The sequence below is a fragment of the Manis pentadactyla genome, chromosome 5, assembly GCF_030020395.1.
Source record: "Manis pentadactyla isolate mManPen7 chromosome 5, mManPen7.hap1, whole genome shotgun sequence".
Taxonomy (NCBI): domain Eukaryota; kingdom Metazoa; phylum Chordata; class Mammalia; order Pholidota; family Manidae; genus Manis; species Manis pentadactyla.
In genome coordinates, this window is record NC_080023.1 from 7,370,815 (window position 1) to 7,385,996 (window position 15,182).

Genomic DNA, 15,182 nt, shown 5'->3' on the forward strand with positions numbered 1-15,182 from the left:
GTAATAAATAATAGTGATGGAGCTCTGACTCATGCCAGGTCCTTAGATGAGAACTCAATAGGCATTAGAGAAGAATTCTTTGGGACCAATTTCTGTCACTATGAACCCTATTTTCAGAGAGAGAACATGACTTTTAGGGGCTTGCTCAGGGTTACATAGCTAGTAAGCCATGGAGATAGTATTTTCACTGAGAGCTGTTTAATTCAGAATCTGCAGCTCTAATTGCTGTGCAATATAGCACCATTTTCAGAATTTAGGGCCTAAATATTACCTGCATATTCTGATTCCTTAATTGGCCTGGCTGGCAAAATTTTCATGGATTGCCATGCCTCGTCCACAGGAAGCTCGGGGTTCTCATAGTCATCATCCCTGTGGCCTTTTGCTTCATCCAAGGCTGTGGCAAAGTTCCTTTCCTAAGCAGAAGGAAACATTCAAGTGAGTCAAGGGAAAGCACAACAGTGACAAAGATTACAGGCTACACTGCCAGCCAGGGGAGTGATACAGGTTCTCTTGGCTGGAAATTAAGGATTTAAGAGGTGGGGGTATGGGTTAGTTAAATTCTTGTGGTAGGCAGAATTCTAAAGATGTCCTTAAACATGCTTGTCTTTTGTTATTCAGTCAAATAAAAATCTAGGTGCTGCTGTGAAGGGACATTGATGCTATCAGTAGGATTAATTAGTTGTCTTTGAAATAGGGAGATTATCCTGTGCAGTCTGAGTGGGCCCCATATAACCACATGAGCCCTTCAGAGAAGAAAGGAGATCTATTTGCAGAGGATGTGATTTCGTATATAGAAAAATCCCAAGGAACCCACTAAATAATTTTTAAAACTAATAAAAAATTCAGCAAGATATTGGGATACATGACCAACATACAAATTTTAGCTGTATTTCTATACACCAGTCATGAGCTCTGAGTCTGAACACCAAGAGTAATAGGATTGGGTACCAGTCTACCATAGATGTAACTGTCATCATAGGAATCCTGGAATCTGCATTTGTGCATTGGGATCTGGAGCTGACACGGTGCTATGCATAAGCAGGCACACTAATCTCAATAATCTTTTGTACAGAAAGATCTCTCGTCCATCATACAGAGACACCAAGTGCCCCTATACCTTCCCTGGGTCTCAGAATGCTCACTAGTTTATAGAAATGGTGTTTGTCTTCACTAGAGCCAGAGAGAGAATCCAGATGCCACAAAGTGATGTAGGCAATATGTGCTGGAAAGGAGCTGACAATCTGAGAAGGTTGTGGAATATTCTGGGAGAATCTTTAACATCTTTAAGTTTCCGTTAAGACTCCAAATGGCCATGGCTATGAATAACAGGTACAGTTACAAGACATTTTCAAGCACATTCCCCAATTAGTCCCTTAAAATTAAGAGATTTTATCTTCTTTTTCAAATGCAGAAACTGAGAATGGTAACTTCTGAAAGCTACACAGATCCCAGGTACCACAAATGGTCAGACCAGGTCTTCCCACCACATCCACACCAGGAATTGTTCTGAGCACTGAAAATTAAGGACAGAGAACCCAGGGCACGCCTTGTGTTGCAGTACCCATGATTTTGACTTTTCACCAGATATTGCAATGGTCAACAGTGGGAGCCTGGGCCCAGTCCCTGATTTTTAAGGTCCTTTTTAACTCTGCAGGGAGCATTTCATCTTTTCCTAGCCAGCTGCAGCCACACTACATGGACTGGGGAGAACCTGAACTCTTTCCTTGGTCTCCCAATTATTTTATAGTCAACATATTTTATATGGCTGAACATGTAAAGTCAAAGTTGTTGGGTTATAGCCTAAACTACGGTTGTTGTTTTTTCCACATAGCAGATTCTTAATATATGTTTTTTTAAACAAGCACATAACATAATAGGTTTTAACTATAATAGATAAGTAGATATGATTCATTATATTGAAAATAAAACTCTGACTCTCTTTCTGGAAAGAAATAAAGCCAAATATGTATATTTGGTCCTGGGGGCAAGGATGTCATTTTTTCCATATATATGCTTAAAAATTTTTGTTTATACTGTAATTTGCCTAGGTATAGAAATATCTTTGTCAGAGTCTACTTCAAATTTATTTTTGAATTAGATGATACAAATGTACACTGAATAAATGTAATCATACATGGCAACCAGAAGTCTCTTAAATGAGACAATGCATGCAAAATTTTGAGCAAAATGACTGATGGTCAGTACTCAGTCAATATTAGCTGTCAATATTACTATGACTGCCACCATAATAATGCATATTATTTAGAAAAGTCAGAGATAAGGGAAGGCCACCTGTCATGGTTTCTGCTCCTCCTCTCAAAGTCCCTCTAGCTTTTGTTAAGTAGTTTTTATGTGCCATGTGCTTTATGTACTTCATTGTATAAGCAGAGAAACCTGTGAGGTGATTTTACTATAGTGGAGAGACCTCGACTGAGACAGGCTTGAGTTTAAATTCTAGCTCTGCATTATTCTAGTTCTCCAATGTATTTGGGCAGACGCTTACTAGCCCCAAACCTCCAAGTGTATGGCTCTTTTTATCATCATGCTATCAAAGCAGTTTGATGAAGGTAAAGACTAGTTACACCATGTGTCCAGTTTCCAGGTTGGCAATACCACAGGGTGGGGCTCAGCAGCCCCCAGTCTGGAAGGCCTTTTGGACTCCACTTTGACTTGAGCAACTCTGCTCATTTGACATAAGGATGCAGAGGTAATTTAGAAAGTCTGTGTTCCCCATGGGCCTGAATAAAGAAAGAGGTGGGTCCCTGAAGACAATGGTTTTGACTTCCATTGTGCTAGCCCTCGATTCCCACCCAAATGCTCTCCAGGGAAAGCAAGTCATGAGTCTTACATGAATTGAGGGAGCAGACAAGTTATAAAGACCAGGTTTATCGAACTCAAGGAGTTAGGTGTAAATCACTGAACCTAGAGTGGGAGTAGGACTGTTTGCATGGCTGCACTGATGCGATGTCTCCAGAGGCCTGGCATCACAGCCGTGATGCCCCTCCTCCTTGGTCTGGTTGCAGGAGAGCAGCACTCAGACTGGGAGTTCTTGGACGGCACACCAGGTGAGACTGGTGTGCTTGGAGGCAGCATGATCTGGGATGGAGCTACACCATCCGAGACCTAAATAATGGGTCCATACTACGATTTTGGGGAGGTTACTTAACTGACTCAGATGCTCAATCTGTACATTGGGGATGGCTAAACCTACCTTATTTGGTTGTAATTATATGTTTATAAAGGTTCTGCCATGGCACCTGCCTGTGATAGGAGCTCAGGACAGTAGAGCTGAGTGTCTGGGCTCAGCAGGGAGGTGAAGTCCAGGGGCTCACAGCTGACCTGGCAAAGGCAGGGACGGCAACCAGGCTCCTCTCCAGAACTGTGCCCAGAAGTGAGTTCTGAGCTGGAGTGTGGGTCTGACCCCTTTGGGAACTTATCAGATGGACATTTATTAAAAGGGCACCATTTATATACCGTCATGGCGACCACCAAGACTCCCCAGAGCACAGCCTCCTTGGAAAAGTCTTGGACCTGCTGCTAGATCGGGAGCCCGAGGTGAAGCCCATCTGTGGTTCCCCCACCTCGCTAGACCCCCTGGGGGCAGGACGCAGAGGGACCCCGGGAGGACCAGCAAACACCAGCCTGGGTCTGAGGAGAATCTACATCTACCCTGAGAATCTTGCCCTCATGACCAAATATACATATTCGGCTTTATTTCTTTCAAGAAAGAGAGTTTTATTTTAAATATAATGAATCACATCTACCTATCTATTATCCATCTACTGTCAATATCAGAGGTTCTTAACTAAAAGCTCAATATTCTCTACACATAAACCTACTTTATAAAGCATTTTGTGACTGAGTGTGTGTGTGTGTTTCCTGAGGTGAGGATCCCTACCTTTAACTCAATTCTTAAGGAAGTCTTTCAAATTGTGTAGACCCAATGGTTTTTACAGGCTATCTATCTGTATCTGTGTGTTTATATATCATCTATCATCTCTTTATATCTATGCAGTCTACCACTTATAGATATGTTAGTTAAAACTATTTATATTATATACATATGAAATTTAACAATAAAAATAGTATTAAATATCTGAGTTCATGTTATAAATTTTGAATTTGCCGTATTAAAATTCTTTGTAAATATTATTAATGGCTTCATAACATGACTATATCATAATATATGCAATGATTTTTTATTATTGAATATTTAGAATGATTCCAGTGTGTTGCCATTTAAAATACATTATTATATAAAACGAATGAGTGTGTATAAATATTAATTCAAATTTTAGGTTGGTTCCTTAGTTTAAATTCCCCACTACAGAATGATCAAGCCAAAGAAAATAGGCATTTTTATATTGGTTAATTAATGTGATGAAATTGTTTGTGAGAAAGTTTGTTCCAATTTAAAATTTCACCATGAGTGTTAGGAAGTGCTGACTTGCTAGCCCCATGTGTTCGTGTTTTTACCTTTTTCAATTATCACAATGGCCACGTGAGTTAATTTTTATCTCCATTTTATAGCTGAGGAATTGGGGTACAGATCTCTTTTTTTGCCTTTCCTTATATTATTGCTTTACTACTTATTTTTTCCCTGTTTTACTGAGAAATAAGTGACATACCTGACTCTATGAGTCGAAGCCCCATAGCATGATGGCTTGATTTGCAATGTATATTGTGGGAGTACAGCTTTTTACCCAAGAATTAGAATTCAATTTTCTCTGCCAGAAAATCATGTCATTCGGAAAAGCTTTTTGTTTGTTTTTTAAATTCACCAAGTACCTTGAAAAAAGCCACTTACTTTGTAAATGTCAAAGACTGACAAAATAGGTGAGGGACGTGGGTGACTTACGTAATCCAGAAGAGGCTCATTAATAGTCCGGTACTGGCCTGTCAACAAAAGCAGACTGAAATGTTATTGCACAACATTGCAAAGACTGGGCCCTTCATTTTCTCCAGAAATCCTGTGCTCATTTCAATTAATTTTTCTTGACTGTAATTGCTCAAGATGAAACGCTGATTTTCACTTTCCTGCTCTATCTGCCGCTCTTGCAAAACAGGAGCAATGGAAGCGGAGGAAAGAAAAGCGAGCCCTAACAAGAAGACCGCTCTCTCTCCAGCAGGTTGGCATTCTCACTGAAGGGGAGTCGTGACGTGGGAGGCCAGTCCCCACCACGTCAGTGCAAACCATCACTCAGCAGACCTCAGTCAGTGAGGTTTGTCTTCCTCTCCCCTTTTTCCCCCTTATGGCAAGCATGTTGCATATGCAATAATCTGCCCATGCATCTGTCTCCTTGAACAGACTGTGGGTCGTAGGAGAGCAGGGCACTGCATGACCTTTCACCTCTCTGTAACTCCAGGCGCAGGACCCTGTATCCACCGAAAGAGTTCCTGATGGGCATTTGTTGAATAAATGTTGTTCAGCTGCAGTTTTTAACCCTCAGCTACCTTGTTTGGACTTGTTTTATGAAAAAGACTGCGTGAAGATCATCAAGGGCATTCAGTGTTCTGTGTTTTAAATTTTACCCCCAGATTTTGCAAAACCACCAAAGAACTGCTCCCACGATGTGCTGGTTTTTTGTTTCCCTGTAAACTTCATTTTCCTAAATTGCATTACAATTTCCCGCTGTTAGTCTGCACTGAGGAACATTATAAGCAGAAAATGTTCTTATCACATTCTTTTTATTAGCACATATGTGAGAAGTTTCTAGCAGGTCTCAGGACCAGAAGCTGTGTGCTTTTTAGCAGTTGGTTTGTTTTGATTTCATAGAAAACACCAATCCTGTAAGAGATCTTATGTTCCTTCTTCCTTTGGCTACTAAGATCTCAGAGCAAATTCTGGCCTGCATCTAAGTCTGGAGCACTGTGGCATGATATGTAGTTCTGCCTCTTAGTCTGGCTTCATCATGTTCTTAAACTTTTGTTTTCTCTCTCTGAATTCTCTTTCCAGACCAGAATATGAAATGAATAGTTGTGAGTTTGTGTCAGCATGCCCAAGCCTTTTGTAGGGGGTAATGTGTAAATTAATGAAGGCTTGGCTCAGTGGAAACCCAACTCTCTGGGATTTGCCTCTGACCAGGGCAGGGGGAAGTGTTCACTAGCCAAAGCAAATCATGAAATAATGAGCAGGCAGCAGCGAAACACTGTCTGTACCTGCCACCGGTCCTAGCTCACGACTGTCCTAGGACACTAATGACGCCGTCCTGTCACAGCACAACCACACCCCTACTGAGATACCTGGCAGAGAAACCCACAGGTTTTCCAGCCCCTCAGAATAGCAACTTGTACTCTCTCATGAGTTGAGCTAAATTAATAAGGTTACCCCATAAAGACCAGCTGGTCTGGAAGGAGCAAATGAGCACAGAAATTTCTTTCGGATCTGCTGTGACCCTTGTGATCTAGGAAAAGAGCTCCACTCCTTAATTCTGGGTTCAAATAATTTCATTTTAGGAAATTGGCCTCATTGGACACTGTTGTTATACCAACACCCCCATGGAGAGCTGTGGGGGTCTCTTCTTTCCCCAGCTTTGCAACCTGAGGCTCTCTAGGGTTCCCCAAATGTGCTTCACGCCTCTTCTGGCTCTTTTGTGTCACTTCACTTGTAGTCCAGACCTTTTCTGCTTTGCTTTCCAAGATGCTCCGTGGCCTGTGAGGGCCTCTTGGGGCTTCTGTCTCTGACCACTCCGGGCTACTTTATTCTCACTCAGCTGTGACAGCACTTATTTTCTGTGTCACTCACCATGACACTGAAATAAAAATAGGCAACATCTGATTGCTTCATTGTTGTGTGCACGCAGGTCCCTTTTTCACGGAGGGAGTTGTCTGGCTCCCACAGTACCCATCTGTGTTGTTTATAATGCAGTTTTGGAAATGTAATTTTAAGAGCATGATTTTAAGAGTGTAAATCAGTTCATGTCACTCATGGCCCATGAAATATAGTCCTGACTCCCTGCACCACCGGGCTCCTGCTTCTTTCTAGTCTTCTCTCTGTCCTGTCTCTTCCTCCCTCTGAACTCCAGTCATGTCAGCTTCTTTCCAAGTCTCTCTGGTATGACAAGCTCCTCCTCCCTCAGAGACTTTGCATGTGCTATCATCAGTCCAGAGCATTCTTTCCTTGCTCTGCCCATGGCTGAATCCTTTTTGTCTATCAGATTGTATCTTAAATGTCATCTTCCCTAGGGGACTGTTCCTAACCACCAGTCTCAGATGAAAATCTAGAGCCCCTCTCCGGTCTCCACCCTCACTACCTCAAGCGTCTGGTATGGCAGTGAGCCTGCTGTGTGCTCAATAAACCCCTCTTCCTTTTCCTGTGGGGCTCGCAGGCATTCCTTTCCCAGTGTTCCTTGCACGGGGCGGCTGTGGCATGGCACTATGACTCGGGACAAGGGGTGTGCGGGTGCCACTTCAGGCCTGCCTGCCTGACGCTTCTTGCTCCTCTCTTGCCTCAGTGGCTGGCCAGGGACAGAGGACCCCCAAGGCCCTTAGGGGTCATGGAAGCCACTGGGTGACAGGAAAATGAATCTTGAGTGAGTGTTTAAAAAAGACCTCCTTCAATTCACATTGGATTGTGATGTCAGCATGAAATAGATCTTTCTTTTATTAAACCACTAACATCTGTAGTTGATGCATTATAGATGTTAGCCCTCTCTGATCAACACCTTTTTAGTTTCTCCATGGCACGTAGGAATAAAGCAAACCAATAAGTATATTATAGGGTTGCAGAGCGTGGTGCCTGTTTTCCCCAAGGCAGTGGTGGGATTGCAGGCTCTTGATCACCCCTGTGACCAAGTGTATAGGAAATGCACAATAAGTGGGCGACTGTGAAATACAGCTGTGGTACCATGGAAACACCTCAGGACCAGGAACAAGGGACAGGACTTCACATAGGACCTGCTCTCCTCCCCTGCTGAGTGAACTTGAGCTTCACATTCTTTCTTGCTGGGCCCTAGATCCCCACCAAAGTGGTACCCCCAAACCCTTCCAGGTCTTTAAGTCTTCCTGGAACTCAAGGATAGGCTGGATTTTCAGAGAGCTGTCTTCTAAAAAGATGAAGGAAGCTGCTAGCAGCAACTCCTGTCACCATCCTGGAAGTGTGATGCCCATGTTTTATCTGTAGGCAGTCATGTGTCACTGATAACAAACAGCTCCAGAGAACAAATGGCTTCTTGTGCCCCTCAAGGAAACATGTTTTTATAAAAGACAACATTCCCTTGAAAGTTATTGTTAAGAGAGCAGCAAAGATGACTCTGTTTCATGAAGAGCTCAGGGGGTTTCCAGCCTGGCAGATGCAATCGCCCCAGCCTTTGGCCCTCAGCTAGGACATCCTTTTCATGCCTGCAGAGGTGTGATGTACATTGTGGCTGATGCCCATCAACTCTTTTGCCCCTTTGCACCTTGGGTGCTTAAAGTAACACGCACACGCACACACACGCACATGCAAAAGGAAAGAAAGCAAGACCTGGATCACAGTACAACCCCATTACTTTCTACACAAGCTTTTACGGTGACGTTTATTCACACTGAAGTCTGAAAGCCACTGACTAAGAAACTCCAATTCTCTTCCAGTGGGAGGTAGGCTATATAAGTTACACTGTCAGACTGTTTTCACTTCAAACACTTCCATGAATGTCAACCCCTGGAGGTGCAGGGCTGGTGTCTTATGGCCCCTTACAAGGACAGGGTAGCTGGCTGACCCCCCAAGGGCTGTTGCCAAGGGATAGTCACATTCAAAGGAAATCATCGGCTCTGACAGTTCCCAGCAGGTCCCATGAAGAGAATATGCCTGTCTGGGGTGAGAAGAGAAGTACCTGTAGGAAGCCTGCAGGGTCTGAGAACTTCCTATTTCTCCAGGAAGTGAAGTCAGTCAGCAGGCTTTTCTGATGATGGCATTCCCAAGCCAGACAGATTCACCAGGCAAAACCAGCTTGTCTGCATTTCGGTCACAAGAGTTCAGGGGGTGGGGAGGCAGAGAGGTTTGCTGAGGGTCATGGGGTCCAGCTCCAGAGGCGGCCATCTGGGCTTACTCACGAAGACTCAGTGAGACGCAAGGGGACCGTGGATCGCAACGACTGCTCACTAAGCACACTTAGTACAGCCCCTGTCCGTCCTTTCCCACCTCCCATTCTTCTCCGTGTTAGAGCCCCTGATGGTTAGTAGGCTCCGTGGCCACCTAGAGTAAGTACTTCTCCCGACCTCCTCTTCCACATGGCAGCTACACGTGGCCATGACTCCGAGTCTTGATAAATGGAAGAGGTGGACAACGAGCTTACAGTTTCCAGGAAACTTTCTGAAGGGACACTGTGGTGTACCATTTGTCTCTTCTTTTCCCCCTCCTGCTGCCTGGAGCACAGTTCCGACTATTTTAGGCGATGGGATTGAGGCCAGTACAAGGGAGGGAGCAGGGCCTCTGAGGACTCCGAGGACCAGAGCTGCCAAACAGCTTTGGACTCCTTACCTCTGGACTCGACTACATAAGCAGAAGGGAAACATCTGTCATGCAGAAGTCCTCATTTCTTTCTAAATGCCTTTCAGCCTTAAATGTGTTATCTCCTTGCAGAGGTCAGCTTTGGAGTTCTCCAGGAACAGCAGAGCCTCTGATGAAAGGCACGAACACGCATTTCATGGAAGTGGGAGAGGGAGGTTCTAGGTTCAAATCCTGCCTGTGTCACTTTCTGGCCATGTGACTTTAGGCAAGCTTATCAGCTTCAGTTAACCAGTATTTACTTGTAGAATGAGAAGAATATTTACCCCAAAGAGCTGTTGAGAAGTTAAAAAAAACAACTCCCTGGTTGAGTGCCACACATGCATTGCTGTGTTGTGTTTCATGTCTTTTCAAGTCCAATTTCATGACCAAATCTTTCTCATGCAATGCGGATCCTTGGCATTCTGTTTTCGGATCTGTATGAGGAACTTGTTCATTATTTAGTGTTCATCTTAAAACAAAACGTGCCTTTTTAACATTCAACTCTGTTGATATGCTCTTGTTGATTTTTCACAAGGTCGTCCACAGCTGGGGTTCCTCCCAGCTGTGAGGCTGAAGGATCAGTAACCCCCTTAATATAGTGGACCTCCTTATTCTAAAGATGAAGAAACTGAGGCCAAAAATGTTTGGCACACAACACCACAAACATATTGTGATGGGTTTGAGTTCTTCTCTACTGATTTCTTTCCAAGGCTACTAGCTTCTCTTGGTCTCAGTTTACCTAATCTGTACAGGGAATATAACAAAACCAGCTCCCTACGGCTGAATTAGAGAGGCTTACAAAATATCTGGCACAAACGAGGGACTCTATGTATGTGAATTTCTTTCCATTTTCTCTCATTCTCAGGTCTTAGGACTCACTGTATAAAAATCCTCAGCTTAGTGTCTAGGTTTCTTTCCTTTGCTCTGTGCTGTCTTTCTCAATTTTTATCTTTGAAGGGCTTTACAGTCCTTGGGGGCAGAGGATATCCATCTCATCTTATCTCAGTATGATGAGAAAGAGGATAGATACTCTACACCCTTTCCCTTGGCAAGTTTCAGACTTCAGAACATCTTCAGTTTGGCATCAATCCATGTAGGGAAAAGCAGGAATGGTCTGCCTTCCCTTTGTTTCCACTTCTCTGAGGAAAGGATTATAATGTTCAATGAGCTTTGATGATATGATTTATACTTGGGAGGAAGAGAAGGAAGAGGGGGAAAGGAAAGGATGGGGAAGGCAAGAGACAGCAGAAGTAGGGAGAACTATAGCTTGTCTATGCCCGTTAATATATGTACGTTAATATAAATACCTACATCATATCTGTCATCCAGCTATCTGCCAGCTCAGACATCTGTCTCTACTGGTCATTCCAGTTGTATTCCCTGAACTACAGTCTCCTAATCTGAAGATTATGAGCTGAAATTCCAAGTCATGAATAGTCCAAACTCACAGAAATAGCTACATGGGAAACATTTACTAGGACTCCGAAGAACAGGCTTAATGTTCTCACTAGGTGGCCCTTGGAAATTCGCTTTCCTGCTCTTGCTCAATTTTCTCATCTGTAAAGCACCGTATTAGAATTGAGACTAGCTGAGTCCCTGGGACCTTTCATTTGCATTAAAAAAAGAAACAACCCTGCTCCCAAAGCTGATTATAGTATCTGCTACACTAAGAACCAGCACAAATTGGCTGACTGGATGGATGGAAGGGTGAATGCACGGTAATAAGCGAGGCAGCTATCTCCCATCCCATTTCCTGGGTGATCTTCAGAACGTCAAATGAGATATTGTGACACAGGTGTCCAGAGAGCTGGCAGCAGCTTCTTGGTGGGGACAATCTGAACAGTTTCCTTCTGCAGGCGTCAGCCAGTGATTCTCAAAAGACCATCCCAGAACCACCTGAATGGAATTAGCATGTTAATGGTAGGGATTCCCTGGTCTCACTATAGGCCTAGCAAAGCATAAACCTCGGAGTGAGAATATACATTTTTAACTCTCATGATTTTGATACACACTGAATTTTGAAGACAATTGTGAATCATTGGGCTTAACAATCTTGAATGATTTTTGGCTTTTCCTGGCTTTCGTTTATGGGGAACGAAACACCTTTCCCCAGCAATTCCACTGTCAACTTTTCAATTTGTTTCTGTCCACCAATTTCTCCAACATCTTGGGGAAGACCATTCTCTGCCAAATTAATACAGAGGGAGCAATATCTAGAAAGGGCCAGCAGGGGGCATTGGATGTTCACACATTCCATACCTGCCTTTCTCTAGTCCTAAAATCCTTTTTAATTTTTCCTTTAAAAGTGAAAAAAACTAAACTTCAAGGCCATTTTTCTTAACAAAATAAGAAAAAAACAACATCAAAACAAGTGTTTCTGGACAAAATGAAATTTCTTGTCTATTGGAACAGCCAATGCATATCTTTATCAGGGTTTTATTGTGCATGTTGACTAAGACAGAAGCACCACTTTCCACGCAGGACTATCTTCTTTTGTTTCATTAGTCAGTGGAAGGAGAAAAACTCCTCAGTTTCTTTTGTGTAAAAACATGGCATTGTTCTCTATATATTAGTTTCGAAGGTATTGGTATTGAGAGATTGTCCAAGTTGGGATATGTGTGTGTCTTCTCCAGGCCTGGAGTATTTTTTTCTTTTTTTTTTGAAAAATTGTTTTTAGCATAGAAAAATATATGCTACTGTAGAAAAGTTGTAAGATATAGATAAGCAAAAAAAGAAGGGACTAAAATTTGCTCGAAAGTCCCCATATCAAGACAACCGCTATACATGTTTGGTGATAGATCACTCACACACTCACACACATATACACACACACACGATATAATTATGTATATATGACTGCACAAAGTGCACACTGTTTTCCTGCTTACTTGTTCATCTAAGAGCATATTATAACATATCCACGTCCGTGAATATTTTTCAACATCATCATTTTTAATAGCTTCATAGTATTCTCCCACATGGTTGCCCCACCATATTTTCACCTAATCTCATGGTAAAAACTGCAAACAATTAAAAAACATGTAGGAATGTGATAAATATCACTGAGATGAGCAGCTTCATGTAGATCATCATGGACATTCTTAATTATGTCAGTTCTGTTGTATTTAATAGGCACTAGCACGCAGTTCATAAGCGTAGGCTGGGTGGTGCGATTTGATGCTAAGTATTCTTGGCAGGGTGTAGATTGCAGTGCGTCTGGGCAGGCCTGGGCAGCTTTATCCCAGTCAGCTCTTTTGGAGTTTTGATTTTGTTTTCTTTTTTGTGCTTGTGTCCCTGGAGGGTTGTCAATGAAATGGAACACACACCTCTCAGATTTTCTCTACCTTAATGAAGGTGAAGAGCAAGGTCAACGGGAGAGGGTGCAGGTCACGTGGTTTAGAATTCGCCACCCACCGCATCAGATTAGCAGCTTCATTTCCCAACACGATCCCCTTTAGAGTGTTCTACGGTCCCTCCAGGGCTCTGAGTGGATGGTGGGGCCAGGGATGAGAGGCGGCAAGCAGGTGGAGGGAAGTGTATTTGCAACAAATGACTCCAGTACAATTTGGAAGCATCTACCCTAAGAGAAATGCAACCTTGGTTGGCACTTGACTGGGAAGCCTAACAAAAATATTTTCTGCGAGAGGGATTAGAGCCGGGTGCTTATTTCTTATTTATATTCATACTTGCTATTTAGATTTTACTCTTTCCCAGTCCCACTGCTGTGTGGGGCACGGCTGAGTGCTGGCTGCATGCGCAGATGCTACCCCTAATGAGCCTTTTGAATTCATCGGCTGATTACATCACTTCCTATGAGTCTTATCACTGCTTGGCACACTGCCTCTGGTCTATTTCTCATTTTTTCTGCCTCATTCCAGTCATCATTTCTAGCCGCCAGCTTTCTAGGGAAGTTGTATGGGGCTTTCCCTGAAATAATGCTTCATGATGAATAGTGTATACTTTCTCTCAAACTTTAATGGGATCCTATTAAATGCCTTGTAACAGGAACTAGGCTCTGAAAAGAGATGCAAGAGAAGCATAAGATGTGGTTTCTGATCCCTTCATCCACTCAACACACATTTTAGAGGGAACCCTTTATGCGGAGTTCAGTTGAATGAACAACACTAATGAGTGGCCTCAATGTGGGCACTTAGGCAGACTCATACCCATTTACAGAGGAGAGGACTCGGGCCCAGACGGATCTGGGCTTTATCTCAGGCTACACAGCTCACAAATGGAGCGCCACAGTTCCCACCTGCTCTGCCAGCTCCCGAAGCCTGTGGGAGTCACAGGCCAGCCAGCACCCTGGGATCAGCTAGAGGGAAAGCCCGTAAGTAGTTGATGCCATTTTGAACAAGCCAATAATTGTATCGAAGGAAAAACAGAAGGGAAAGAAGAGTCTAACAGACCCATGAGGACATTTCCCCTGGTTTGGTGGCTGGCGCCCCTGACTCACCTGTGGCACTGTTGATTCGCGGCCACGACCTAGGGCAGAAGAGAGAACCAATAAGTGTAGGCTGCACACAGTTCAAGACCCCCCCTGAGGATTGGGCCCCCAGTCAAGGCATTTCATGGATCAACTGACAGAAGAGGGGTTTCTTGATGTCTGTAGTGTTCTAGATCTACAGTAACATCTCATTACAGAGAACATAGAAAATAGAAAAATGTATGTGGAAGAAAATAGCAATCAATGCCACAGGAAATATTTTGGCAGAGCTCCTATACATGCATACGTTTACGAGGTTATATGCATGCATTTAAATATGTAGATGTATAAAAATAACAGAAAGGTATGTATAAGGATCCTGGTGTTAAAATTACTTTGTATACCGTTGATATTCTACAACATGATATTTATCAGGTGTATGATTTTTGGAGGGGACATTTAAGGTCTTGCTAGTTTTTCCTGTTGCAAATATTGTTGTGACATGCATCCTGCTTGCATTTTTAATCTAATCACTGAGTATTTCCATGGAGAGACTCCAGCGAGTGCAATGAAGGGGACAGTTCATGGGGGTCTTCTCAGCTCCTTGCTGCCCACACCTCAGTTGGCTTCTGGAGGAATTGCATCAATTAATATTCTGATCCACAGAGTGAGAAGGGAGCATCTCACTGTATTTCACCACCATGGAAGCTCTCCTTCAAAACAACTCTGCCTGCTCTGTACTTGATTCCTTAGTTTACCTGTTTTACTCCCTTGAGGACTGGTAAGATTGGATTTTTTTTTTCAAATGACTTTGGGCCATTTGCATTTCTTCTGGGGTAAGTTATCTGTGTGTGTCTTTGTCCTTTTTCCAGTGAGGCCTTTCACCACATCCACCCTTGGACAGTGCTGGAAAGTATTGGAAGCACCTTTTCCCTAGAATTCGGGCAAAGGCCTGGAAAGCTCTGGGGGCAGTGGAAGGCTCCGAAGGACGCTGCTTCTGTGAGCTGACTTGTTTGTGCCTTTAGCAATCCCTGGTTCTTGCTCCTCACCTATCCTCTGAGGCTCTCAAAGTGCGTCACAGGAGCAATTAATTGAACATCGCAACACACGCTGCGCGTAAATATTTATGAGGCCTAGCTGGTGGCTGGGACATTGGGCACACAGTTAAGCTGGGAGATGTTAGTAACCAGGAGACCACGGCCCACGAGTCCAACTTCTAGCTCACCCTGTTGTCCTATGTTTATCATTTTAATATTCAAAGGACCTGTGGTGCAGCTATGATTGTCC

The 15,182-nt window shown here is 43.3% G+C and overlaps 1 protein-coding gene across 1 annotated transcript in view; it reads right to left on the reverse strand.

The window, feature by feature from the left end:
- The window catches only part of CLNK (cytokine dependent hematopoietic cell linker), a 178,527-nt gene that overhangs the window by 53,642 nt on the left and 109,703 nt on the right, over window positions 1-15,182 (reverse strand). The window contains exons 4-6 of the mRNA XM_036921105.2: window positions 13,926-13,954; window positions 4,859-4,896; window positions 272-413 (exon numbers count right to left, since the gene is read on the reverse strand). Coding sequence (XP_036777000.2) covers window positions 272-413; window positions 4,859-4,896; window positions 13,926-13,954 — 209 coding nt within the window. The remainder of the gene's footprint in view (window positions 1-271; window positions 414-4,858; window positions 4,897-13,925; window positions 13,955-15,182) is intronic.